Raw genomic sequence first — 26,656 nt, 5'->3', positions numbered from 1 at the left:
ATGTATAAGCAACAACTGAAACTGACCTACAGTATTTGGCAATTATTTACCTGAGAATTAGACTTGTTAGTTCTGATCTAAGTTACAAATTTCCTTATTAATTGCCTTTGACATTTAGTTATCAATAGCCAAACCAAACCTATTGCTGCTCAACAAAATCATTTTGTGGTTGTAATGTGACAGCGTGAAAAAGTTTAGAGGGGTTCAAACACGTTTGCAAGCCAGTGTAGTTCACTAACTTGATCAGTTTAAGATGTTCAACTCAAAAGCCTCTTCATTCACACTTGATGTCTGATTAACGCTTCCTATTTCTGCCCACCAATAACACAAAGCATGCACACTTCGATTAAAAGGCACAAAGTAGGGAGTGTCGAGGGATGCAGGTGAAGTTCCTGATCATTCCAGGTTTGAAACTGATCCTTCCATCACTGCTGTACCAATGCACCATTAAAGACAAGAACCCACCTATTACCTGGAGAGACATCAAACACACTTAATAGATGGGTGGAAGGCACGGTATGAGAAGGCAGCATGTGTGGTCTATGTCAGTATCCTGTGGTAAATCGCTCTGCTTCAGTGTGATTGCATTGCCATGGAAACAATAGAGTTAAGGTATATACGTCTACCCTTTAGAGATTTTCATTCTGGTCACTATACAGTGACACATCAAAGCCAGGCAACTCTTTTGCTTTTGATGAAAACTTACTTTGGCTTCAGCTTTAACCAGATTTACACAAATAATTGCCATGTGATGTTTATCTATGAAATATTTGGACAACACATTTATATGGCTTCAGAATAACAAAAGCCGTAAATCCTACATAGAGCTGACCATGAAATGCAACTAAATGGACAATTTTATTAAAAGATTTAGAGCTAAGCAAAGACGATCTTTCTTAGCTTTCTCTTTCAAGGGCAAAGCTCAAAAAAGTATCCAACTAATTGGACATAAGAGCCGACTCAACTTGTTTTTGCAGGTCCTGATCCAACGCCAACAGCAGAGCCGTGATGAGAGGCAGAGGTGATGAGGGGAGAGGGTGTGAACCAGAAAGGAGGGAGACAAGATGTGCAGCAGGAAAAACACCCGCTAAGTGGAAAAGCTTAGCTCACATAAAAATAATACAGGCCGTTAAAGAGGGTGGTTCAAAGCTTTTGTCATGCTCTAACCACAGCCAAAGTGAAATGACTTTTTCATGAACACAGTCACTTTACACTGTTGTAAAGCTCCTCAGATGCTCAGAGATCATCCTTTTGTAAATAATTTGTGACATAAAGTGGATCAAATGGGTTGCAGAGTGATGAAGAGTCTTCCTAATATGGAATTCTATGTGATGTGACAAACATTGTGGTGTTTCACATCCAATTAGGCACGTGGGTTTTTCAACTGGTTTTCAAATGTTCACATTCCAAGCCTGACTAACAACTAAAGGCCCAAGAACAAGAACATTACAGGAGATCAGTAAGTCCGTTTCACATAATGGATTGAGCAACTGAAATAAATAAACTTTTCGATTATCTTCCTTTTTATTGATTATGACTGTGTGGGCTATATAAATCAGATGGTTTAAAATCTTTTTTTCATCCAATACTGCCCCCTTGTGAATCAGAAAAAATAGTTTTAATAATATTCAGGAAAACCAAAAGGTAGAAAACAATAACGACAGATAAAGATATATTAGCAAGTTCCAGTATGTTCACTAGATAGAACCTGACAGACAGAAAAGAACAGATTTTATTCCACATCTTATCGGCATTAATTTATTGTAAACGTTCAGAAAGATCGGGCAGAAGAAATACATAAATACCGTGGCAACGTTTGTGAAAATGAGTGTTTTGTGGCCACATTATTGCATTTTCAGAGACAAGGAGAGCTGATTCTCTCAACACTCAGTTATTCTTCTCAACTCTGCACCATCCAGCACTTAAATGAGTAGCATCCATGTTTAAAAAAAATGGAACAAGTTGACATTGCTGTTTTATGGAGGTCACAGAAACCTGGCATGCTTACACACAAGTGTGGCCAATTCCTTAGTACAGAAACACATGCATATGTTAGAACTGACCTATGCAGGAAAACATGAAAGAGCAGCAAAGCGTTTCTTTTACACACTTACACCCAATAATGATCAACTGGGCTGTGCAAACAAGACAGAAATGTGTGGAAAGATTTGGCCATGTATCTCTTATTATTATTGTTTGTCCATAAGTATGAGCAGAAAAGCCATTTTATGTTATATACGCTATTTACAGACCTCAGACATCCCAAAAATCATTATAATGTAATTGACCTCTATCACATCAGCACGCAACCAAAAATAGCTTTATTTAACTCATGGCATAGCAGCAGCTTATCTAGATCTTCATAGAAATATAAATAGCTTTAGTTGTTTTTATTCAGATTAAACAAATTATCATACTCTTACAAAATAAATATTTTATCCACAAAATGAGAAACACAAGTGAAAAGAATCAGGAAAAAGTAGAGGGTTTATATGTGAGCACATATCTTCTCCATCAATTAAAAGGGACTTGCAACAATAATCTATAGGTTTTAATGAGATTCTTCAAAAATCATTATATCCTAATTGCATAAAAGATTGTCCAAATGTGTTGATCGGTCAAAATTGGCCCTGTTGGGTACCATGGTAACAAGGGTTGGATCAGTTTGCCAGGTGATCACCGTGTCTTCAGCAGTAGTCTGTACACGGCGAAGCCCAGCACTGCAAACACTGTGGCCCCGACACTTGCTCTCAGCCAGAAGGTGGAGCTCGTCAGGTCTTCTTGGATTATATGTCTGTTGAGCAAAGAGGCAAAACAAATAAATACACAGAGAGAAGAAAACAAAGAAAGACATAAAAGAGATGTGAACACTGAAAGCACCGGAAGGGTTAAGGTAGAGTTTATGCACTTAAGGTTTGTCAAAACTATGTTAGATGCATGAAGAGATCAGATGATGACTGGAATCTGTCGATTTTCATCTTGAACCTGACCAGTAAAAGGTGGAAGTAACTTTCAAACAGGAAACCATATTTTATCCCTGGTCTTCCTGTTGTCTGGTTCAGAAAACAGGAAGGCCAAACACATTCTTCTTCTTCTTCTTAAACTTTTATTCAAACAGGAATCCTTGAGATCAAAGATCTCCTTTACAAGAGTTTAATGCAGTAAAGCGGATTTGTTTTTATCATTGTCAGTTTCCTGTCATGGAAATAATGGAAGCATTTTAGAAATCTCAAGAGTTGAAGAAAGGTTCTAGATCCTCGGGGCAATATACAAATAGACACTGGTTTTATTAATGCTAGCTGCACTACAGCAACTTCTTTCACACACACCATGTGACGTCTCTGCTACTCTTTCCCATCAACTTGAACTATTGCAAATTCATAGATTTTTCTTATTGGCAAGTGTTTTCAGAAAAATTATAAAATCTCGTAAAACTTTCTTTTCTAAAAACGTTGCATGTCCATGACCTCTGTGGGTCAGTTTAATCATAAAAAACTGTGTGACAATGTATGACGCCTTTTCAAGCTAAAATAAATGAACTATCAACTGCCGGGAGACAAATAACTAAGTAAAAGCTGATTTTATTTCTCTCTTTAAACTAGGACTGAAACCTCCTCCTTGCCAGGAGGCATCTGGCAAAAGAAGCACAAAAAGACTAAAATCTACAAAGTCGCAAAACAGCAAAGGTATGAAAAGCCAGAGCAAGGCTGGATGGGTAGAGAATATGTTTTACATGTAGTTTTTTGATTTTTCTTAAAGAGAAATTGGGATTGGGCAGAGTTAGTAATACTAGGTAAAAGCTTTTCAAAACAAGAAATCAGCCACAAAAACCAAATTCTGACTATTTGCGATTTAAACAAATATTTACTTCTTTACCTACTGCCTCTTTGCAGTACACATCAAACTGGCAAATAAAAGTCTAAGCAATGACAGTAGCAAAAAAAGAAAAGAATCAGAAGAAACAACTAGAGGTTAATAACAAAACATGACAGAAGCTTTAAAATGTGAAGACACTGAAGAAGCAGGCAGAGAGATGAGAGGATTAAGAGTTAGAACATGAGACGGTAGGACTAGAAATAAGAACTTTGTTAGATGTAATGTAGATAAAAATAAACAGTTTGAGCAGCTTGCAATCCTTGTCAACGATAAAGCCTAAAAGATTATGCTTATAGGCCCTTTACAATTAAAATCAAGATAAAGATAACCTGTCAGAAAGGAAAAACAGGACAATCTAACATCGAAAAAGTAATCTTGTGCATAATTTTAATCATTTAAAAACAAAACTTGCCTGAAAAAGCCTATTAATGGTGAATTACTAGCAATGTCACCTAACAGTCTGATTAAGAATGAAGGAAGCAAAACGTAGGGGAACGGGAAGACATGCATGCGCTGGCGAGCTCAACACATAAAAGAAGGAGAAAAAAGAAGAAGTTTCCATTAGAGACCTTCTGAGCACGACAGCGTAGAGTTTGGCCCTGACGGTCTGCAGCAGCTCAGAGTTCAGGAGGTTCTGACACAAGCAGAACGTGCACCGGTTGCAGGTGCACATGCAGCGCAGCCGGGCGTGGCTGAGGAGAGACGCAGGGAGGACACACACCGGCACAAACACACCGACGCACAGGGGGCGAAACAGACACACAAGAACAGGACAAACGTAGAAGAAAAAAAGTTCAGTGTTTCAATGAGGTCACTTAACAAACACAGAAGTATTTCTGAGGTGAGCTGCATTTAGAAAAAACAAGCCACTGATGTTAATGTCCCTATAAAACATTGCAGGAGAGAACAAGCTTCTGAAACTACCCAAAAGAAGTGTGTCGATATAACAGGACACGTGAAACAGAAATACATGAAATAACTAATTCTCACTCACTAGCACAGGCCGGGAATAGGGAATTATTTTTTACTTAGTTTCACTCTTAACTACAGGATGAAAGGTGGTTTGTGTTTCCAGTTAAGAACAGCTTGACTAGCTACATAAGCAACCCAAAAGCAACATCCCAAACACAGCAGTCTGAATGCATGAAGAATATGGTGCATGATGAAAAAGAGTGCCACCTACAGGTGGAACGTCATACAGCTCTATTACAGACTTTTCTAGTTAACTGGTAAACGGTGATCATGAACGTAAAAGCATTCCCCATTTTCTCTCTCTCTCTCCATTGCTAACAGTTAATTTTTGCAGGTAGGTCAAAGCGAAAAAGAATATCACAACCAGCCAGTCTATTGTTCTTTAAACCAGATAAGTCATTTTAAAATGAACTTTTTTTGATAAGCAAATGTAATTTAGAGCTCCAATATGTCCTCTACCATATATGGGCAATGATGCATCATCTGGAACCAGAGCCTGCCTTGTTTGGTAATCAAATCCGATTATTTTTACATTCCCTTCTCTTTCACAACTTTTGTTGCCTTGTTTCTATTTTGCTACTTCTATTACTTTGCATTTTTCTAAATTCCAGACACAGAAGACAGTGTAGCCTACAAGCCTCAACACAAATGAAATGCCGGCGTACGTACGGGTACATGGCCATCGTGGTTAGCTTGGTGTAGATTTCTCTGTTTGGTTCAGCTGCCGTGTTACAGGTGAAGGACTGCGGAGGCGGCATCTTGTGCCTCCTGCAGAACTCCAGAGGGCTGCAGCCGTACATCTGCTTCACCTCGGGTAAGTCTGACTTGGCTGCGATCATCATGCACGGAGTCTTGCTGTCCATGAAGTATTGCTGTGGGAGAGATGAGACGGGGAGATCTTGAAAGTCTGTGTTTGGGTGGGATTCTATTAATATGTGAACAATCCACAGCAAGCCACCTTAAAGACTTTGGCGCAGTATTCAAATGAGTAGGGGTTGCTGACGTCGTACACCAGACAGACAATGTCGCAGGCCATATCAGCATCAGTCAGGTAGTCGAAGTCTGGGAATACCTCATGAAGCTGCAAAGGATTGGCAGATCATAGCTTATACCCTGTTGTTAGGCCCCTATGATTTCTAAATTATTGAAAACAGGAACAAAATAGAAACCAATTGCTTTCAACAATGTTCACAGTGAAAAAGCAGGAAAAGAGTGACTGTGTTGGTCGTTGCAGTTTCCTGTCTGTATGTTGTGACCGGGTCAGGTAAGGTTCTGCACTGTTTGAAACCGCCGTGCGGGTTTCACAGAGCAGCATGTCGCCATGACACTAGTCATCAAAAAAGTCTGTGTTTAACTTTAAATGTTTGGTGTACGAAGAGAAGAGTTTCATTAGCACATTGTCTCTTTCTTGGTGTTGAGCTGCAAGAAAAACTAAGTAATTTTTCTGCTTTATTTTAAAATGGAACTTGACTAAATTTAAGCATTAAGATAATATAAACTTATTTTGTTAAATCTTGCTGTTATGCTCTCACATCGGCGCATCAATATAGTTTTCTCCTTTCCCTTTTGCTTAAAAACTAGTTTTGATATAGGAGGAGTTAATTTTACCTGATTGTTGATTTTGCATATTAAACTGAAATGCTTTGTTTAAATGTGGCTAAACAGTCTGAGACTGAATTTACTCCATGCCTTAAGTGTTATGCCTATCGTTCTACAAGTGCCACAAAACAAAAACACTAAAAAAAAATTCTTTGGTATAGCAATGTTTCTTATGTAGATATAGTTTCTGCTAAAATAATGATCATGACCTTAACTGTAAAAAATTTAGAAGGCAATATTTTTGCTACTTTTCCTGCTCATAAAAATTATGATTAATTATGCTCTTCTATAATATAATGGTGTTCTGTTACTTGCAGATCATTTCTGCTGCAGGTTAATTGCTAAGTAGAACGATCTGTATATACACAAATTGTTAAAGGCACTGAAAACCAGAGAACCATACGAGATTAATTTGGATTAAACTGTTCTTGTGGAAAACCAACTATGGCTCCAATTACAAAAAAAAAACAATCTTAATGCTTTTCTCAAACTGAAAAAAGTATGCATTACAAAAACATTAAGTGAACAAGATAAAAAGCTTATATAACTGGCTCTAATCACGTCATGGTGGCCTAGTACAAGTATAAGTATCATGCACAACATCTGTACATTTATAAGGCTAGCTTAAATGTTGTTGAGTGACATGATTTTAATTTTCAAACTTCACCACCTTATATGTTCACATGGAGTCTTAGGATGAAAATATTAACTTTAGTGTCAGGATTTCTATGGCATAAATCAATATAACATATGGATCACTGAATATCATTACAACCCACACAATGGAAAATATAGAGAATTTCAAATACTCACCAGGAGGTATTTTTCCTGACCATAAACATATGTTGTGCTGATGGCGTAGTAGGATCTGTGCTCCTCTTTAATCATCTTCTGTCGCTAGAAAGAAAGAAGTGGAATGTTCCATAAACATATCTACAATCCCTACTGCATAAAAAAATAGGTCATGTGAATAAGTAATATAGAGCTACAAAATCTGTCACGGTACAACTTTCTGCGTTTAAAGGGAGAACTGAGGAAAAAACATCTGTGATGCTACAACACGGCTGAAAGGTCAAATTAGAAAAAAAAAAGTCAGACAGTTATAATTATATGACAGAATACAGAAGGTAAACTTAACTAAATTACATAAATTATGTGTCCAAACTTTAACTATGAACATAAATTGCTTATTTATTTAGAATATGCAACGGACGCCTAGTTTCCCACTTATTTCAAAAATAAAATACATTTCACACCATCAAATAAAACTTAAGGAAGCAATAATAACTATAGTTTTTTTTAACCATAAAATTATTAGTAGCTAAGTGGTTACTAATCGCCATTCTAGAGTGAGGGAAAATCTCAAAATGCTTTACTGGCGCATCAGGTCAAGCAAGTGGAACATCTTTAAAACCTCTAAAACCAGTCCAGCCATAAATACCAGCCCTATTTAAGGTTAATCAGATCACAACACTTTCCCACCTTTCAAGCTTCTCTCACATCAATTTTAAGAAGCGACTGCTGCCGAGTATAGCCCACCTATTGACGGGCGTATTATAACGACATAATCCTGCTAATCACATCACCAGTCTGTGGCTTTAATATGCCGTCTGTGTATTCTCTCCACGTTAACATTGTCTCCGGCGCCTACCACGAGGTTTCTGCCCAAGAAGGCCTGCAGGAAGCCGCTCTTCCCGCTGCTCATGTCTCCAAACACGTTGCAGCGGAAGACGTTGCGCTGAGTCTGTTTCTTCTGCAGGTCAATCTTCTTAGCTCTGGTCACTGTAGGGGGCCAAAGCACACATACAGGTATCAGCGGATCAGATCAGGCTGCTGAACAGAAACATTACTGTTGAGCTGCTGCCGTTGTTTGTTCTCCAACACCACACCTGCGAGTTTTATCCATTATTTTACAAAAACACAACTTTACTGTATTCTGTTTAATTAAGGGAAAAACACTGCACTGGTAAAATTCACCTGTGATTCCTGCTGCTTGGGACTCCTGCTCAGCAATTATCGAGTAGCCAAGGTAGCCTAAATACTCCAGACATCGCTGGACGTCCAAATAAGTCGTTAACCTGCAAAAAAGCAAAAGATGAATATTGTCAAAGAATGAAGACAAGAATAGGAGTTTGAAAGGCAAGAAAGAAAATGACGGAACAAGGAAGACAGGAAGAATAGAAGAGGAAAGAAATGAACAAGAAAGCAAAGGAGGAACAAAAGATACAAGGAAGGACTGAAGAAAAGGAGGAAAGACAAAGAAGAAAGAGAGGTAGGATATAATTAAGGAAATGAAAGATAAGTACACAAGGAAAGATGAAAGGAATAAAGGGTGGAAGTAAGCAAGAAAATGAGATAGGGAGGCCACCATAATGGAAAGAACGAGGTAAAGTCTGCAAATACAAATATTTTTCCATACTTTATTTTAAATTTTCATGACTATCAAGACCTAAAAAATTACCTTAATCCCAATCTGTACCCTGTTCTTATTTCAAAGAAGAAAAAAACCTTCTCTTGTCCAACATGACTGAGTTAAAATTTGTCAGAATGAGCTCAATAAAAGGAGGAAACCAGTAAAAGAAAAAGTTCTGATCTTTCCGTGATCCTTACAGCTCTATGAGTCTAATACAATATCCCTCTCCTGAGTGTAAAATGGCTTGAGCATGCTTAACATTTCCTTTTCCTGTTCAGTAAACCTAAATCTATTAAGCTCCAATAAGCTCTGGCAGCTGACAACACGTGCATTTCTTCCTGCTCTGTGGCTAATGTGCTATTAGCCACATTACTAATAACATGGGAATGTGGCTGCAAATTTAAACAGGAGATTTACTGTGAAGCAGAGGAGGAACAAATATCAGAATGGTGCAGAATGCCAGTTCTGTTGCTTTAAATATCGCTATAAACATAGTAATCACTAAGGCTGAGCTGCGGCTACCGACAGTTTGTTTGGCTAAGAACTGGTCCAGTTGGATCCTTACGGGCCTCCCAGCGTCTGACGTCTGACCTGCTGCGGCTTAGAGAGAAGCTCTGTCGCTTCCTTTCTGCTGTCGTCACTCACTTTGTTCCTAGCTGCTTTTTATTACATTTTTTACATGGGATAATGGCTGATTCGGTTCATTTTGGCCAATAAAGCTGTTTTCTTTTTTAATTAAAGCACAACTGAAACGTGTTCACTGCCACTTCCTGTTCTCTGATTCACAGCCCTAACATAGACATGCTGCACTTATATGATGCCGTCAGTCCAGCTACCCACAAGCAGACATCATTAAATCAACTGCTAAAACACAAAATCAATCAATCTTGAGGCTAGATTCTAGTGCAAATACCTTATTACATTTGACAAAACTAACTTACAAGTAACTTTTCAGCAAGACCAAGTAGCTTATTTTAAGACAATAATTCCTTAATAATTCTAATTCAACTGGCTGAATATCTAATAAAACAAGACATTTTTGCCAATGTGAAATAATAAGCCAGTAGAACTAGTATTTCTTATTTATGTTTGATAAGGTAATTGTATTTACATATGCCACATTATCAGCAACATGACAGTTCAAAGTGCTTTACATGAATTAGAAGGAAATACAAACAAAACAAAACCAAAAGAAAGAGAAACAAGAAAAACTACATTAAAAGTATGAAGTAAAAAATTACTCCATAATTATTAATGAATTGTTGTCTTAAAACAAAATTCTATATCTTGCTAAAAAGTTACTTGCATGTTAGTCTTGTCTTATTTCAAGTCTTCTAAGATATTAGGCAGTAGAAAGTTATGTATTTTTGCGGTGCTCTCCTCCCATCTGCGGTACTTACGTCCACTGTGAGAGGTAGCCCTGGTAGGTGATCCAGCCTTGGTCATTGGTGCAAACAGTGTTGTTGACATCTGGACCCCAGGGCATGTAGGGGAAAACGTCAAACAAGTCCCTCAGCTCATCAGGAGACAAGGCACAGTCACGATCCTGTTAGTCATTAAAGGTTCATTTATAAATACGGTTGTCCAGACCTCTAGTGCCATTGAAAAAAATGTTCCTGTTGTTTTTTTATTGGTCTGATATAATATTATGATGTTAAATGTCATGTTTTCATTAGCTCTAAGTAGGAAATCATTATAATTAACAGAAATAAAGGCTTTCAAAAATCCATCTGTTTGTAATTAAACTATATAATATATTTCACTTAAATGGGCTTTTTAATATTATTCCAATTTACTGAACGGGGCTGTAAATATTCTTGTTTTACCCTTGATCTGCAACGTTGTGTTGTATTATATAAAGTCTATGACTCCCAGGCTGCTTCTGCTAGCAAAAGCTTAGCTTAAATGCTAAACTTTTGCATTTAAGTTTAGCTTAAATGCTAAACTTTTGCTAGGATTGAAAGTCCATGGTTTTTAACCTAATAAGCCAACATATAGTCAGCTAATCAGCCAACATAGAGAACTTCACTATTAATTCATGACAGACACATGCAAAGTGTTCAAATGTGTTCAAACCAGGATGGATGGATGAATACAGCTAAACTATGGACAGGAAATAAAATTGAGAAATATAGATAATTGGTCCAAACTAGAGATTTGTTTTCCATACTAACCCAGGCCTGAAATAAAAACATTAATCTCAAAACCACCATAAAGAGGTGTAGACAAAATGAAAAACCAGAGATGAATCCGTCCTCAGAAAACAAACCTGACTGGACGTAGCTACACATTTCTAGATGGAGGCTAATCACTACTACAACATATAGAAGGCACGATCCGCCACTTTCAACCTTTGACTTTCCCTTTAACCACCGGCTTATTCTCCGGTAAATCCCGCTTCCGTGCCAGCAGGTTAAATCGCTCCTCAGCTCCTCAGGGGTGGGGGCGGTATTGGCAGCAGGAGAAGTATGCTGGTTTGTATTTCTGGGTACTGAGCAGCTTCCCGCGAGTGTCTTGTCAGGACAGAGGCTAAAGCAAACAGAAAACAAGCTGCGCGGGGTCGTACCTTGTCGTGTTTGTCAAAGACGCTCTGCAGGAAGAGGTAGGCATTGTGATTGAGCTCCGTGGTGCAGTCAGGAGGAATTTTCAGCCTGAAAAGAGCAAAGCTTTAGCTCGCATTTAAACACAGAGGTAAAGGTTGCACTGTGTAATATCTATGATACATCAAGTGAGACTCACGGGGGGAAGAGATAGTCCTGATTCAACTCCAAGTCGTCATCGTATCCGAACCTCCTAAGAACTGTCCAGGTCGTTTCATGGCGACCGCGTTGAATAAACAGTGTGTGCAGAAACAGGAAGCCTGCCAGAGGGGGGGCATAAAGGTGCAAACAGGCCAAATCCAGTCAGGAATAAAGAAAGACTGGCACATGCGTGCATGAAAATGTAATTAAAGGCTCCAACCGGTTCCAACCTTTTAGAGTGAGTCCATTATGCTGCACTCCATCCATCAAATTCTTCCTGACCACGTTTTTCACGTCCTCCAACGCCTGAGGCTCCAACGGGCTGTTGAAGCACACTCGCTGACACAGAAGAATATTTGTTAAGACTAAAGACACTGAAAGTTAACTTGCAGAATTTTGCGTCTGGTTGAAAAAAACAAAACAAAAAACAAACAAACAGCAGATTCACCTGGAAGAAGTTGAGCTCAATATCATTGAGGATTCCATCATTGTCCAAATCCGACACTTTGAAGATTCGGGTCAGCGCCTTTACACAAAGAGGCTTCATCTGGAAGGACAGATTCAAATAACAAATTCAAAGTTAATAATAATAATAAAAAACACTTAGCCAGCCTTTTTTATCTTTTGTGATTAGTGTATCTAAGTAACAACAGCACTCTTTGGCGTGTAGGTTAGCAATCTGCTGCATCACAGATTTAAAAAATAAAGTCTTATGAACCCCCAAAAAGCTTCTAAAAGGAATCTATTTCCAAAGGAGGATAATCAGGTGTTCATTCACACCGAGCTTTTAAACAGAAACCTATGTTTTGGTAGCTAACAGGACGCTGTAAAAACTTTTAACTCTCAGAAGAGTCCAGTTCTGTCTGCCACATCTACTTATTCTACACAAAATAGCCACAGCTTACTGTTCACTGTTAGTATCTCGAACTTCATTTGTGATGCTAATTACTAGTAATCAGATGCTTAATATCCAGAAAGCAGGATCAAGTACTGTTTGTTAAGAGTTCTTAAAAAGAAAGACCTGAACTAGCAAAAATCAGTGAGCAGAAATTTCCTACTAAAACTCTGATTGGTGCGTCTATGTTCAGCACAGGTCTTCATGCAGAGTAAGAGAGGTGTGTAGTTTGTTCCGTTTGGCGCTTACGTCTTTTTTCTCAGGACAGTAGAGGGGACCTGTGGGATGGAGGACTGCCTTTTGGGCATAGTAGAACAGCTCAGAGATGTTCTTCAGGTTCTTTGCCGAACACTACAAACAGAAGAATAAAACAAAACTTATATGTGCGTGCTTTTCCTACGTTCACATGCAGGTTTGAAGCCCTGAGAAAAAGAAGCACTGTTAAAGAGCTGCTCTAAGTAGCAGTCAGACAGGGTATTAAGACACGCGATCCGTCTAAGCAACGCTTCAGACTAATTGGTGCGTCTGAAAAAACAGCCGCAGGTGGAGCTTCGTTTAGAGATCATCAACGTGTAAGGACTTCCTGTCGGGAGCTCAAGACAAACTGAGGAAAAGTGTAAAATGTATCTTTTTAAATCTCAAAAGAAGACACCGAATGATTTTAAGAAAAACGTGAAAATTCACAATGAGCTCAAGTGTCCTAACATGATAAGATCGCAGTTCCCTTTGGGCTGAGAAGTAACAATTTACATGTTGAAAGATTGGACATATATGAAGCAATCAGATTATATAGAGAGGATATGCTGACTAAATGAGACAGGTGTGTGTTTCGGGAGGTGGGGGAAAAAATTGTTTTAGTAACAACCATTAGATGCCATCTATTTTCCAACTTGTTGTTTGGGAGTGATGCCAGAAACGGTGAGGAGTTTGTTGAACTCTACTGGGACTTTTAACAGGAACTCTGGACGTTGACCAGATGAAACAAAGACTGAGCATTTTCAGAAACAAAACGCTGCAGGTTTATTTGTTATGAAACAAAGCGTCGATTTAAGGTATGGTGGAGGATCTGTAACCAGAAATGTTGGCCTGTTCCTCCTCTACAAGCAACGGCGCTCTTGTTAGAATTCATGCCACTATGAAATCTTTGAACTAGCAGAAGAAAATGAAAATAAATTAAAATCTGGTGAGATTATGCAACTGAATTAAAGGATGAACTTATTTCAAAGCCTTTTACGCTTTTGTACCAGGGATGCCAATAAATTCAGAGGATGTTGTGTATATAATTTGATTATGTATTCGTCATTGAATGAACTGTGTGATATTATTCTTGCAGGCGTTACACTCTCTCACCTCAACACATGTCTCTATTTCGCTGTACTGGTTCATAATGGGCAGAATGGTCTCCATGCTGCTGTGCTCCACCAGGTCTGACTTGTTCCCCACCAGGATAAGAGGAACTCTGGGCACATTAAGACAAACATGTCAAAAACCAAAACAAGCAGTAATAAAAACATGGAATATTGAAGAGGGCTTCTTCTATATAGTTTTTTTAATGTCTTGGAGGAGCAGTAGCTAATCTCACAATCAGGTTTAAATGTGCGCACCTGCTATCCTTGTCTGTGTTCTCGGTGATGAGAGGAATCCAGTGGTTTGTCACCTGTAAAGATATTTAGGACAGAATATATTGTTTCTAAGATTTGCAGTCTTCCACAACACCTTAACGGCCTCATGTGCTGAAATGTTTAACTGATATGTAAGCAAATTATGGAAATGCCAGCAGCAGAAGAGGCTCGCCTTCTCGATGGAAGTCTTGTTGTTGACAGCGTAGACGATGCAAATCACATTTGCCTACAGGAGAGATCAGCAGAGTCGGCCATTAGGCTTTCTCATGAAGTTAAACACTTTGAGCTGGCTGAGCTAAGCAGAATTCACCGACTGACCTTAGAGATCTCCTGAAACAACTGCTCGTCTGTCTGCTCCGCCTCTGTGGAAGGAGCACAGGTAAAGCGTACTTCTTACAAAAGTAGTCGTACCTTTCACATTTCGCCACGCTGTAACCACAGACTTTGGTTACAGCGTATTTTATTAAAGTTTTATGTATTAGATCAACACACAGTAGTGCCAAATGGTCAACAAAAAAGAAAAGGGACACGTCATTTACATTTAACATAACAAATTTGTAAGATACAAGCTGAAACTCCTGAAACCCCAAAATAAAGTCACCTAATAAACTCTTTGAATTAGCAAAATCAAGAGCCATGAACACAGTTTGACACAACTGCAAACCTCAAACAATAGTCTTCCATTTAGACCGACACACCGAGCAAAGACACGCAGTTCAGAGGCCCGCAGAAGGGGCGAACAATGTGGATGTAAAAATGTACCACAATATTTTGTGATACTTTTGGGACAATAATAGGTGGCGATAAATAATATCTACTTTATTGCAGTGTTTTTTAAGTGACTGTGTGGCAGTGACTGCAATGTAAAAATCCTACAAACAAAAATACGGCTCTTAAAAACATGTCATTTGAAATGGGCTTCTTACTTTTACGTAAAAAAAGTGAGATTTGTATCATTAAACTGCACACAATGATGGTATTTTCAAATTTATCAATGTTCTCATAAAACAAATGGTGGAAAAAATAGCAACTTAAACAATTCTGAGAACATAGGAAGCATTTGGAGTATTCAGACATCATTAACTGGAACGTATCGTTGTCATGATATACACATATTCTTTTCATGACAAGAAATTTCTCAGTAAATTGTGAAAGATGATGGTTGCAGCACAATGGTGTGGGAATGCATTTCTTTACGCAGGGACATGGACGTTGGTAAAAGTTTGTGAGAAGATGGATGGGGGTAAATACAGAGTAATTCTGGAAGAAAAAAACTGTTAAACCCAGATGCTTTCCATCCAACCTAACTTGAGCTATTTTGCTAAGAAGACAAATCAAAGATGTGAGACTGCAGTGGAAAAGAAATGGGTGGAAACAAAACCAAAAGACAGTTTAAGAAATCGTTTAGTCTGAAAAGCTGAATGCATATCCATGCTACAGTTAAGAGACAATGTGTAAAAAAAAATTATAAATCATGCATCACTTTACAAATATGCATATTTATGTTGTTCTATCAAAGTAGTCTGAAACCTTTACTATTACAAATAACGATTTTTGCACTAAGTCCAAAACTTATTTACATAAAATATATTCGTAAAAAAAAGATCATTTATATTTTTTTGATAAACATCTACAAAATAAAATTTGTCATTTTCAGCTATCCACAATTTTATTTCTGTTGTTAGGTTTTAAAATAAAAAAAAAGATATGACATGAATTTGCACACATTCTCTTCAAAGCAGGTTGCAGACCTCTGGTCTATCAGAACAAATCCTACGTAGTTGTAAAGTAACAAAATAAAATAATAAAAGAATCAAGAGGTATGAATATTTTAAGTCGCTGGATAAAACACAGATAAGATAAAACACAGATAAGAGGGACAGATCTGGCCACTTTGTACCTGAATAGTCCACAATGTGTGTGGGAACTTTTTCTGGTGTCACATCTGCTGGTATGGTGATCTCCTCGACTCGATAGGGAACCTGTACCAAACAGAAAACACTCATTACTGCACGTTAAACTGGTCAGTAAAAAGCAGCAGTGTAAAAGTAAGCAGCTCATACCACTTCTGGAAATTCTTCGCTGACCAGGGACATGATGAGGGACGTCTTCCCCACCTTGGCTGGGGAGGGAGGTTAGAGATAAATATTGCATTTGAGCTGAAAATCCTGATTAAAAATAATTCACGAACAGATTAAATTCATTACCGTGCATTTGAATTACAGGGCATCACTTAATTGTTTAAACATGACGTCACTGGCTCACACTTTTTGAATTTATGAAACTATATTACAGAAATAAAATATGTGCATAGTGCCCTTCCTCCTGTCATCTCAAAAAGCTGCAGCTAATCACTTGCATTAATAAAAGCATGCAGGAAAAATGTTCGTAAGGAATAACAGGAGGGTAAGTACCTATTTTTAATAATAACGTGGAATAATTACAAAAGACCAGTTAGATAATTTCAGAGTAAGATGAGAGATATCCACTGAGCCTCCATCGTCATCATCATCATCATCATGAAGACACTCAGCATCACATGCTCTGGTGGGAGCATCTGTGTCATCTAAAGTGAACAGAGGCTGACTCTGCAAACACATCGACAGCTAAACCAAAGCTTCACTCACGTTCCCCCACAAGCAATATCCTCACGTCCTTCCGCATCTTCTCCAACGTCTTCAACAGAGTCGATGCAGAGATCTGCGCTCAACATTCATGCTCCTGCTCCGGTGCAGAGGATTGGAGGGAGGGGGGTGAGGGAGACAGCCAGCCAGCTCACCGCGGCCTGGCCCGCTCGCTAACGGCTACGTCCGCATTTCAACTCCGCTGCGCGCTGGTTCCCAGTGAGCGACGCATCCCTACATGTCGGAACCGCACAGCCGGTTTTAACATCCGGAGTGACGGCAGGGTGTGCTATAAGCTAATACTCCTCCTGGCCGCCAGTCTCAGCCGGATAGGCATTCAGCTCCCAGCCGTGACGAGACAGCGAATCAGAGGAAGTTTCTGCGCCCGCTACACTGCTTCATCAGCGGGCAGAGCCCCGCCACGCCTCCTCTCTTTAGCCAACACAGGATTAAACATGTCAGATATCTCAGATATACGTACAAAGTACTTGTCCCTTTTGTAATATTGAAATAAACACTTTTAGAATAGCTTTAAAATAGAAAAAGGTATTTGTGTTGTCGGTCATTTGTCTTAGTTGGCTTTCTCTGGTACAAGAAAAATGCATCCGAGTGCGTCATCTGAATATTTTTTACATCTTTACAGAAAGATTCGTTAACTTGCGCCAACGCGTGGCAATAAATGGAAAAACACCATACACAAATGTGTGGAGGAGAGGAGTTGGAAAGCAGGAAAGTTCTGCTGCTGGACTTATTTTAAGAAATTTAATATTAGCCAATGGGTAAATATTGTATACTGCACCTCTTCTACCGTTAGATTTATGTTCTAGTAAGCGATCCTGAATAATAAAAAAAGCCAAACTCAAATCCAGTTCCAACGTTTTTGTGTTTATATTCACAGATATGTAGGTCGTTTATAGTTATACTGTAATGCGTGTTGTTGTTGTTGTTTTTGTTTGTGCGCTTCATACAAACATTCTCAGCTAGATGTAGATTAGGCCATGCTATTGAGTTGAAATGCATTTCTAGAAAAATGTTTGAAGAATCTTTGCTCTGTGGCACAATGGATGAAGAGACAGATGGAAAAACAGATAGATGTAGTAAACAAATCTAATATTTATTCCTGTTTGGTTAGAGTCACAGACAGTAAAAAAAGATTTAAAAATGTGCAAATTCAGTTACATAAAAATATACACAAAACATGGTAAATGTGCTGTTTGAACTTAGAGTGATTATTCTAGATTACTATAATTATTTTTTTAAATGTGAAGTAAGTATTTCAATAAATACAGTATTGCGTTCCATTGAATACATAAGGCATGCTGCAAAAACAAAATGCTTTTCTATGTCCACTAGAACAATAACTATTAGTAAGAAGAAGCTGCCTCTGATCTACACCAGCCCCAGGAAGCCACAGCAGCCCAGCTGCAGGAGTCACTTTGTCAAAACGTCCCAGTCATTTCCCTCTCCTCAAAGTGGCTTCATCTGTAGGGAAACAAGAAAGAGAGTTGATAGCGAGGGAGCCTCTTTGATCTGAAATGTTCTGCATGGTGTCAGCTGGAGCAACATCATCGTACTGGCGTAATCCTCCGGGGTCATGGGTTGCGAGATGACCTTTCTGAAGGCCTCCATCCACTCCCTTCTTTCCTGCTCCTGCTCACACATGAACACAAACTGCCTGCTTGGAGTTTCCATCGTGATCCCACAGTGCCACCGGCCCAACCTCGTGCACCGGCCGCTGCTCTCTGACACGGAGTAGCCGTGGTCTTGAGACCCGATAAAGACGGCGCCTAGATCCATGGCATCCTAACATTTCGGTGCAGAGAAAAGAGTTTCGAATGCAACCGGAAGGAAATATTTAATTTGCGCAATAATTACTTTTATTTTTTTAAGCTATAAATACACTCCAACAAAAACATTCATGTGTATTAGAAAAGATTGGCTTATTACCAGTGGAGATTTACAGTACAGGAGTTTTCTGTTCACTGAGCACAGAGTGAACCACCTCTTCTTGAACGGCTCACGTTGCTGAAAAACACAAATGCAGAAATCTGATAAGGACAGCAGTTGGGCTAGTCCAGATAAATACATAAATCGTGCTATAACAACAAACCGTTGGGCCGGTTTTCTCCATATAGCCCTCCTTCAGGCAATGAGTTGTTATCTGAGGTATTAGCTGTTCAAAAGAAACAAAAACAATACTGGTAAAATTGCTAAGTTAAAATGTATTGCGGTTTAAATAGTCAGCAGCTTAGATGAGCTCAATTCTATGATTTTTATGTACTGTAGGAAAAATGTAGTCTTCCTATAAACATAAACTATTATAGTAATAACATGTTTGGCATTGCTGTAGTGTAGATGGATGAGTCCAACAGAAGCAGGGGTAGTACACAAGAGTCAAGGAAAGGAGAATGGTATGAAGTGGAGTGGCAGAGCAGTAACAGATGGTAGTGCCAAAAAGACAAAGCTGGAGATGTTAAGACTTCCGTTGGAAGGAACCGACATGGACAATGTCAGAAATGACTACAATTCTTTGTAAAAGTATCAATAACCCTGAAACTCTTTCACATTTGGTTCCTTCCACATATTTGTAAAGTGGAAGGAAATGATTCTTGTCAGCCATTTAGAAAATCTCTATATAAAAAGTACCTTTGAAGCAAATTCTTTGGAACATCTGTTTCCCAGCTTTGCATGTTTAGAGAATTTGTTGCACATGTATCTTTGCAAAACACCTCAAGCTCAATCAGACTGGATTTTCAAGCCATCCGTCCTTTGTCTATAACCATTTATCCTTACAAAGGATAAACGACTGGATTGACGCCTATCTCCAGCAGTCTTTGGGCAAAAGGCAGGATACTCTCTGAACAGGTTGCCAGTCCTTCACAGGTAAACACAGACGCACAACCATACACACACACCTAAGCGTAATCTAGAGTAGCCAATTAACAGTAAACAAAAAACATTTGTCATTTTCCTTCCACTTGATAAATATGCACTTCTCTTTTTGCCCTACCAATAAAATCTCTCACAATGTACTGAGCAGTGACTGTTTTGTGACCAAATGTGAATAAGATTGTATATAATCGGATACAAAGTTACAGAGGAAATGTTGGGATGTTTAGGAAAGCTCCACAGCAGAGTCAGTGGATATAGTGGACAGAAGATGGTGAAGATGGAGAGGAAAAGACTAATATCACAGAAAATGTTATTAAAGGTAATGAGGCAAAGTATGCAGAGAATTAGTGTTACAGTGGAAAATGCTGTGGGTGGAGTGAATGTGACCTCTAAAGGAAGTAGCCAAAAGAAGTGAGAGTAATGCAAATGTAACCAAAGCCTATATATTGTGACATGAGGTTTGGTAGTGGGCCTAATAGGAACAAAAATATCTGTAGGCGAGGTAGAGTAGGGGTTAAATTAAACTCTTTGTATTGAAAGTAACACTGTCTCCCAATACTGACCTATGAGTGTCAGTTTTGTTGCACATCCACATTCAAACAAAGTCTGCTCTACAGTCTGACTCAACATGGTTAATGTTCATTTTATTGTGAACCAATGAAGATGACGAACTCGGATCACATCAGTGTTTGGTAAAGTAGAGTGAAAGTTGTCTCACATCACTGTGTTGTAGAGTGGGATGTTTCTTCAGGAGATACGCCAAGCGTGTGGCACGAATAGCAGTGAAGAATGATACAATGACCTGGAAGGAGTAAGAGATACAACAAATTAAGAAAGCTGAGAAGATTTTGTAAAAGTGGACTTTCTTCCAGGTCTGTTTATTTAGTTAGTATAAATGGAGGAATTTATATGATTTCTATATATTTGGATTTGCTCTAATCCCAGATATCTAAGACAAGTTGTGGAAGCTTGCTTTACCTGCCCATTCTCATGGTAAACAAACAGGTTCCTTGTACGCTCATCCTCCAGATAAGAAATCTGCAGCCCATGAGGATGGCCGATTTTCTGTGGCTGGAAATGTGCGTTGAGATCCTTCATGCTGATAACTGCTTTGGCAACCTTGGACTTGATTTTCATGAGAAGATGTAATCAGTACAGAGAAAAATTCTCAAGAAGTTAATGTAATCGTGCTTTTAAAATGAAAATAACTTACATCCTCCTTAGTGAAGTACCTGAGGGTGAAATCCTTCTGTGACAGCACAAAGATTCTCTTGAGAAACTGTTTGTTGTCTCTGCCCTTCTTCCATAGTGTTGATTCAAATAAATCTAAAGTAGGTACATTACAAAGATTATTGAAAATTAGATTCACATTTCAAAAGCCCCTGTCAAGCTATCCTTTCTGTAGATAAAGAAGGACCCAGCATCACATCTATAGTTATTTAACAGTGTAGCATACACAATTTTGTCACATGCGAATGGAGGCTTTTAGACAACAAATTTTGCTCCCGGATGATGCTGCTCTCACAAGTTTCATGTATCACACTTGCACCCTCTGCTACAAGATCACTCAAATGCTACTCCAATCTATCACTGCAATCACCTAGTACATGAGCTTAGGTATCATCACCTAAGCTCATGCTATCCTATGCAGCTGCTTTGTCTGCGCTGGTGAAGATTCATTCTGCTTGGTATGCTGAATGTTTGAAGGCGAAACTGACAGCATGGCCTGGTATATGAATAATTTAGTTAATCAATTGATCATCTGAGGGCATCCATAGAAGACTGAACTTTTGTCCTGAGATGATCATTTGATTCTTAAATATTGAAAAATTAGACAACACATTTAATGAACCCTCTCCTGATGCAGTAGAACTCTGTGAATCACACACTCTTGCTCCCAGTAAGCATGCACTATTTAAGGAAGAGTGCATCAAAAGAAATACACAGTGTTCAAAGATGTGACAACACTTGATTTATTTCCACTGGACTAGACCCTGATAATGTTTTTTTTTTCTCAATAAAAACACACATGGAAAAGTGTGACAACAGCACCATTTAACTTTTAAGTGTTCTTGAGAAGTTCAAGAAGGTCACCAAAGTTGTAAGTCTGCAGAAAATCGTTGTTTTCTCCCGTGAACTCCCGTCTTTCATACTTTGCACGGATCCATTGTTCCTTAAGAACTCTGAAACAAAGCATAAACACACGTTGCTTTGGGTGGCAGAAGTTTTTTCATTATTTACTCAAGCATTTGATCCATATTTATGTCCTGTTGAGACAGTTTAGTATTAGCTTTCCATCTATGCTAAGCTGATGAGGTGAATAAGTGTCAAATGCAACAAAGGTCACTCACATGCAGTCGTGTTCCTGTGGCCTGTAATAGAAGGCAGGGAGACACTTCTCGAAAAAGGCTTTAGCAACAGAATTCCCCCGCTCCTGCATGAACTGAAACCACACCATGATGGGTTTTAAAATGCTACATGTTTATTGAGTTTCTTTCAAATGTTTTAAAGTTAAATGGATACATGAAGCAAACCTTTTTTATTTAATAAATTAGGTTAAAGTTTCTTTCAGTAAATCATGGCATACGACAACAATGGACATGAACAACCTCTGAAAAAATTACATCATGTTTTTTTTTGTCAAAGCATCAGTCAAAAAGCAGAAGCCATGATTTTGTTTGTATAACCCCATTCACCACTAATAACTAGAAGTCATCATCTTTTTCATGACGTTTGACTCACTTACCTTTGGCTTGGCTCACTGACCTATTTAAAAAAAAATCCTTACAAACACAAGATTATTCCTATAAATGTCCTCCATATAAAAAAACTTCTAGCAACCATGCTAGGCCCTCAATGTTATAAACTCACTTGAACACACCAAAAACAAAGACTTTATGGAACATTTGTGTAGTAGGCTTGTTTGTTATTACTATCCATGTAAACATCCAGCAAAATATCTTCTCTGACTAGTTGGCAAGCAGTTTTATTTCAAAATTTAGAAAATATTGTATTCGCAAAAAACATGCACAAATATTAATGAAATCGAAATATATTTTGCCCCCCTTAAACTGTAAGGACTCGAACAGGTACCATGGTAACCTCTTACTGAAGTCCCAGCCCATAACACTCTTTATGTACAGTTTTTGAACCGTCAAAATGCCTTTGTCCTTTTACATTTTCAGCGGCTCTGTTGTAGGTTTCCTGCCGTTCTTAAGCCCATTGTCCTGTTGTCTCACCAAATCTTGGCCAAAGTTCAGCAGACACACTGTTAATAATAAATAACTAACTGAATAAGAGGCACCCAGTTTTTGTCTTTCCCCAGATAATCAATCTTCCTCCTCTGTGCGGCTGGTATGAACTGTTTGTACTGGTATCTTGATTTTGGTTTTCCCTTTGGGTTTTGCTGTTTATCAGTGTTTACAAGCTGGAATCATTTTTAAGCAACCCCTATTCTTTTCACTATGTCATTTGCAATAGTAATTGTCATTTGCTTTCTAAGTGATGTCTGTGGAGTCAGCTGTTTTTCTCTTGTGAAAAATCTTTAATGCTGATAATGATGGTACAATAATTATTTTTGAAAAGCATTTCAACTTTTCCCACAAGAAAAATAACCCATAGGAACTGAAACAAAACTGTGCATTTGAGGAAAATCTGGTCAGACACTGAAAGAAAAACGATCTCGCAAGCAAACTGGAAAGAAAAAAATATTATTATATTACAAATCACTACCTGCACTAATGAATCTTCCCAGTAGTCGAGGCGTATGGATTTCACTTTGCTGACTGTGGACAGGTTGCGGTGCATGCCCGAACAGTTTAGGCACACAAACACGCCAAGAGTGTACGAGGCCCAGTCAGGCTCTGTGAGAGTGAAACACCACAATTTTTACTTTGTGAGACGGACCAAAGCAGATGAAAAAGTTAGTATTCTGTCTATGTCTTCCTGTCACACAGGCAAATACTGTCTAAACTCCCCTCATGGTACCAAATGCTGGGAGTTATAAAAGGAACAATTGGGTCGTAACACAGTTATACAGGAGTCAGAGCTTCCCTTAATACAGCTTTATACTAAAACGTGACCAAAGCAATAAAACACAACTTTAAATGCTCTGCTCATCAAAACATCACGTGGCTCCAAGCGACTATTTACTGTTTTCACTTTGTTAAATAAAACCATTACAATATAATCAGGAATGGATGAAAAAAAAAAAGTTTTGAAAACCTTAGTATGCAGTACAAAATGTCCAGATATCATAAATCTGAGAGGGCATACTCACCAGGAGCTGCACAGTCAGCACATTGGTTGTTTCCCGGCTGCTGCACCAGATCCAGAAGGATTTTGTTGTTTCTGCTCTGACTGGCCATAGAGGAAAGTTCGCTGTCACCCAGACAGCTAAAGCCAGAGGAAACAGCTACTAGGCATCAACTCCATGCTGGCTCCACTCTGAGCTGTTCTGCTCTGGGGTAGATAAAAACACAGTTTCTTCTCACTGGGCCAGTATTTCCTCTTAACAGGGCAGCATCATGAAGTTTATTGTTCTGCATACAAAACACAGAGGTCCAGAAATAACTTAGAAAGGAAGTGAAACAAACGCCACTTTGCTGCACAGCGATTGACTTACCGTATCAGCTTATTGGCTTGCAGCTCATAAAAAAAAGTTGGAGTTTGACTGGCAAGGATGAGATTTTATCTTGGTGGTGGAGTTACACTGTAACTGTGTATAATTATTACCTTCAGTTTACAGTATTTTACAAGCTGCTAGCTAAAGGAAGAATAGACACTAGTTGTTTTTTTCCCCTCTGTTTAAATTTTTCACTTGATTAGATATATAATTTGTTAAACAATCCACTTACTTTTTTCTAACACTTCAACAGCAGAAACAAGGTATGAGATGCTTTGTAGATTATATGGAGAACCATATTTGGTATCAGAGCAGGACTTTTAAGAGACACAAACACGCCTGATTAGGTTGAACACAAGCGAGTAAGGGACTGTGCATGAAGACGAAGGGAGGAAAGGTTTGGACACACTGACCTGAACAATTGCCTATACAGAATAAGGAAGCATCCAAAAGCTTGTTGTATACCCTGTAGTCAGAGATGGTTATGTCATGTTTCACTAATGCAGCAAACATCAGTAACAAAAGCAGATATGTCAGTTACCGCCAATGAAGAAGTTGGACTCTTTGCAACAAGAAATCATTTACATCAACAACAAAAAATGTTCACTGTTTCATTGAAAGACATTTAAGAGTCACATGTGCTATCTTAATGATGAGTTTTATAGTTAGAAATATGAGATTTATAGTTGGAAATATGACTGAAACGTATGTGGTAAACGTGACTACATCAGGTAGTTATGCGTTTATTATTCCCTGTGTAAGTAATGATTCTCTGTAGGGCCTCCCTGTCAGATGAAGAACTGCTGTTCAACAAAGTTATGATGTGCAGAGCAGTGGTTGTGGCAATTTAATCTCTCTCTCTCAGAGTTCTCAGGAAGGTCATTGAGGGTAGGAAATGTGTTTTCCCAGAAACTTGAACGTTGATATTCTCTCATCTTTTTTCACATTTATTTACAAAAACAGATGGGACTGTTTTCCGAAAATCAGTGAGCACCTTTTTTGTCTTGGTTTTCAGGGCCGTCTTTGAGCTTCGGGACTGTGGGGTTCCATTAATGCAAAAAATATGTTTATGTATCAGTGATTCTTGAGAATAGGGACAAAACAGGTCCTATGGATAAAGCATGAAATTTGAATAAAATATACACAAAATATATATTTTTCAAATATCTAACTAAACTAACCTGGGTCATGTGAGCACAACAATGTATATTTTTCTTTTTTTTGCTGAATATTTTTTTATTTTAAACATTAGTCGGTGGATGATGCCTGTAAAAGCCCTTGTCCAGGAGCAGAACTCAATACATCCTTATAGTTTAAAACAATTAAAGAAATACTAAAATTATATATTATGACAATTAAGTATAAGTAGTCATATAAATAATTATAAAAGTATCGATAAATTGAATTAAAAATAATTTTTAGATATTTTCCAACTCCGTTGAAATTTATCCTTAGTTTTTGTCAACACCGTCAGAAATGAAAAGAATGTAAAAAAATCAGGCATTATTGGGGGGCACCAGAACTTCTGAGGACCCCATGACGTTGTCGTTTCTTTTCCTTTGTTAGGAGGGCTAGTTAGCTCCGGTTAGCTTAAGTTATTCTTTAGTTTTTTCTTCTGTTTTATTCCTAAGTTGTTTGTCACAACCATGCTGTGTCAACTCCATAACTGACAATTTACAAAACTTTGATGAAATTTTGCGAAATAAAAGCTTAATTTTGGTAAACTGTAAAGATTTCATGGACCTGACGAGCTACAATATGGCCTCCTTCAGAATAACATCATATAAATTGAGGTAGTTTGGCATTTCGTCAACTCCGTCAGATGTCAACTCCGTCAGAGTTTTTCTGACTCTTTCAGTGAAATTGTTGTCAAATCTCACTTAATTGTGCAACTAATTCATTTTAATGTATTTTACATGAATTGCATTACTTCACATGTACCAAGTTTTTCATTTTACTCACTAGTTTGTCACCACCTTCAGTTCTGTGTCAACTCCGTCATGCACTGTCAACTCCATCAGATGGACTTTTTCTTGTTTTTTGTTTTAAATAATATTTATTTTATTTCTTGAGAAGCATTTGTCTGTAAATTGAGTAAAAATATCACTAATGGGGTATTTTAAAAATCATTTTAGATTTATTTTTGTCAGATGGTGATGACAAAGTTCTGGGTCAGGTCGATTAAAAATGTAATTTTTTTAAAAAAATTCGCAACTGGGAGCCTGTACCTTGGCATCTTCATATTTTCTAAACATTATTTGTCATATTTGCATACATAAGGTTGAGAAATAATTAAAAAAAAATATGGGAAAATTAAAACCCATTTTGTCCCTATTCTCAAGAATCACTGGTATGCAAGGTACGCAATGTGCTGCCGATGTGTATATTTACTCATTTT

General features: G+C 38.2%; 2 protein-coding genes across 4 annotated transcripts; both read right to left on the bottom strand.

The window, feature by feature from the left end:
- Window positions 1-1,730: 1,730 nt before the first annotated feature.
- On the bottom strand, window positions 1,731-17,301 carry rhot1b (ras homolog family member T1). 2 transcript variants are annotated; one of them, XM_014991959.2, is made up of 20 exons: window positions 16,746-17,301; window positions 16,182-16,240; window positions 16,019-16,100; window positions 14,437-14,480; window positions 14,291-14,344; window positions 14,101-14,153; window positions 13,847-13,955; window positions 12,746-12,847; window positions 12,050-12,148; window positions 11,832-11,940; window positions 11,600-11,720; window positions 11,427-11,511; window positions 10,261-10,406; window positions 8,425-8,525; window positions 8,099-8,229; window positions 7,261-7,344; window positions 5,807-5,929; window positions 5,518-5,720; window positions 4,446-4,568; window positions 1,731-2,794 (listed from the first exon to the last, which is right to left on the bottom strand). In XM_014991959.2, exons 1-20 carry the CDS (start codon window positions 16,780-16,782, stop codon window positions 2,677-2,679), a joined length of 1,983 nt encoding a protein of 660 aa, XP_014847445.1. In that variant the 5' UTR covers window positions 16,783-17,301; the 3' UTR covers window positions 1,731-2,676. The 2 variants fall into 2 exon arrangements, with proteins under 2 accessions (XP_014847445.1, XP_014847446.1); XM_014991960.2 differs by lacking the exon at window positions 4,446-4,568 and having other exon boundaries at window positions 16,746-17,300.
- A 534-nt stretch (window positions 17,302-17,835) lies between these two features.
- On the bottom strand, window positions 17,836-24,171 carry LOC106920755 (arf-GAP with dual PH domain-containing protein 2-like). 2 transcript variants are annotated; one of them, XM_014991967.2, is made up of 11 exons: window positions 23,914-24,171; window positions 23,367-23,497; window positions 21,986-22,077; window positions 21,729-21,817; window positions 20,848-20,960; window positions 20,613-20,759; window positions 20,353-20,436; window positions 18,853-18,915; window positions 18,690-18,767; window positions 18,317-18,545; window positions 17,836-18,224 (listed from the first exon to the last, which is right to left on the bottom strand). In XM_014991967.2, exons 1-11 carry the CDS (start codon window positions 23,999-24,001, stop codon window positions 18,196-18,198), a joined length of 1,143 nt encoding a protein of 380 aa, XP_014847453.2. In that variant the 5' UTR covers window positions 24,002-24,171; the 3' UTR covers window positions 17,836-18,195. The 2 variants fall into 2 exon arrangements, with proteins under 2 accessions (XP_014847453.2, XP_014847452.2); XM_014991966.2 differs by having other exon boundaries at window positions 17,836-18,545.
- Between the last annotated feature and the right edge of the window lie 2,485 nt (window positions 24,172-26,656).

Source organism: Poecilia mexicana, unplaced genomic scaffold (genome assembly GCF_051168715.1).
Source record: "Poecilia mexicana isolate PSO_F unplaced genomic scaffold, ASM5116871v1 scaffold_1, whole genome shotgun sequence".
Lineage (NCBI taxonomy): Eukaryota > Metazoa > Chordata > Actinopteri > Cyprinodontiformes > Poeciliidae > Poecilia > Poecilia mexicana.
The sequence above is the reverse complement of the archived record's forward strand: the minus strand, read 5'-3'. Positions and strand labels throughout refer to the sequence as shown.

Coding starts and splice junctions, on each gene's coding strand:
- rhot1b (XM_014991959.2), bottom strand. CDS start 16,782: ATGCGGAAGGACGTGAGGATATTGCTTGTGGGGGAAC. Junction 14,345..14,436: donor TGTTTCAGGAGATCTCTAAG/GTCAGTCGGTGA, acceptor TCTCTCCTGTAG/GCAAATGTGATTTGCATCGT. Junction 13,956..14,100: donor AACACAGACAAGGATAGCAG/GTGCGCACATTT, acceptor TAATGTGCCCAG/AGTTCCTCTTATCCTGGTGG.
- LOC106920755 (XM_014991966.2), bottom strand. CDS start 24,001: ATGGCCAGTCAGAGCAGAAACAACAAAATCCTTCTGGATCTGGTGCAG. Junction 22,078..23,366: donor GGGAAGATTCATTAGTGCAG/GTAGTGATTTGT, acceptor GTGTGGTTTCAG/TTCATGCAGGAGCGGGGGAA. Junction 18,546..18,689: donor TGTACTGTAAATCTCCACTG/GTAATAAGCCAA, acceptor CCGAAATGTTAG/GATGCCATGGATCTAGGCGC.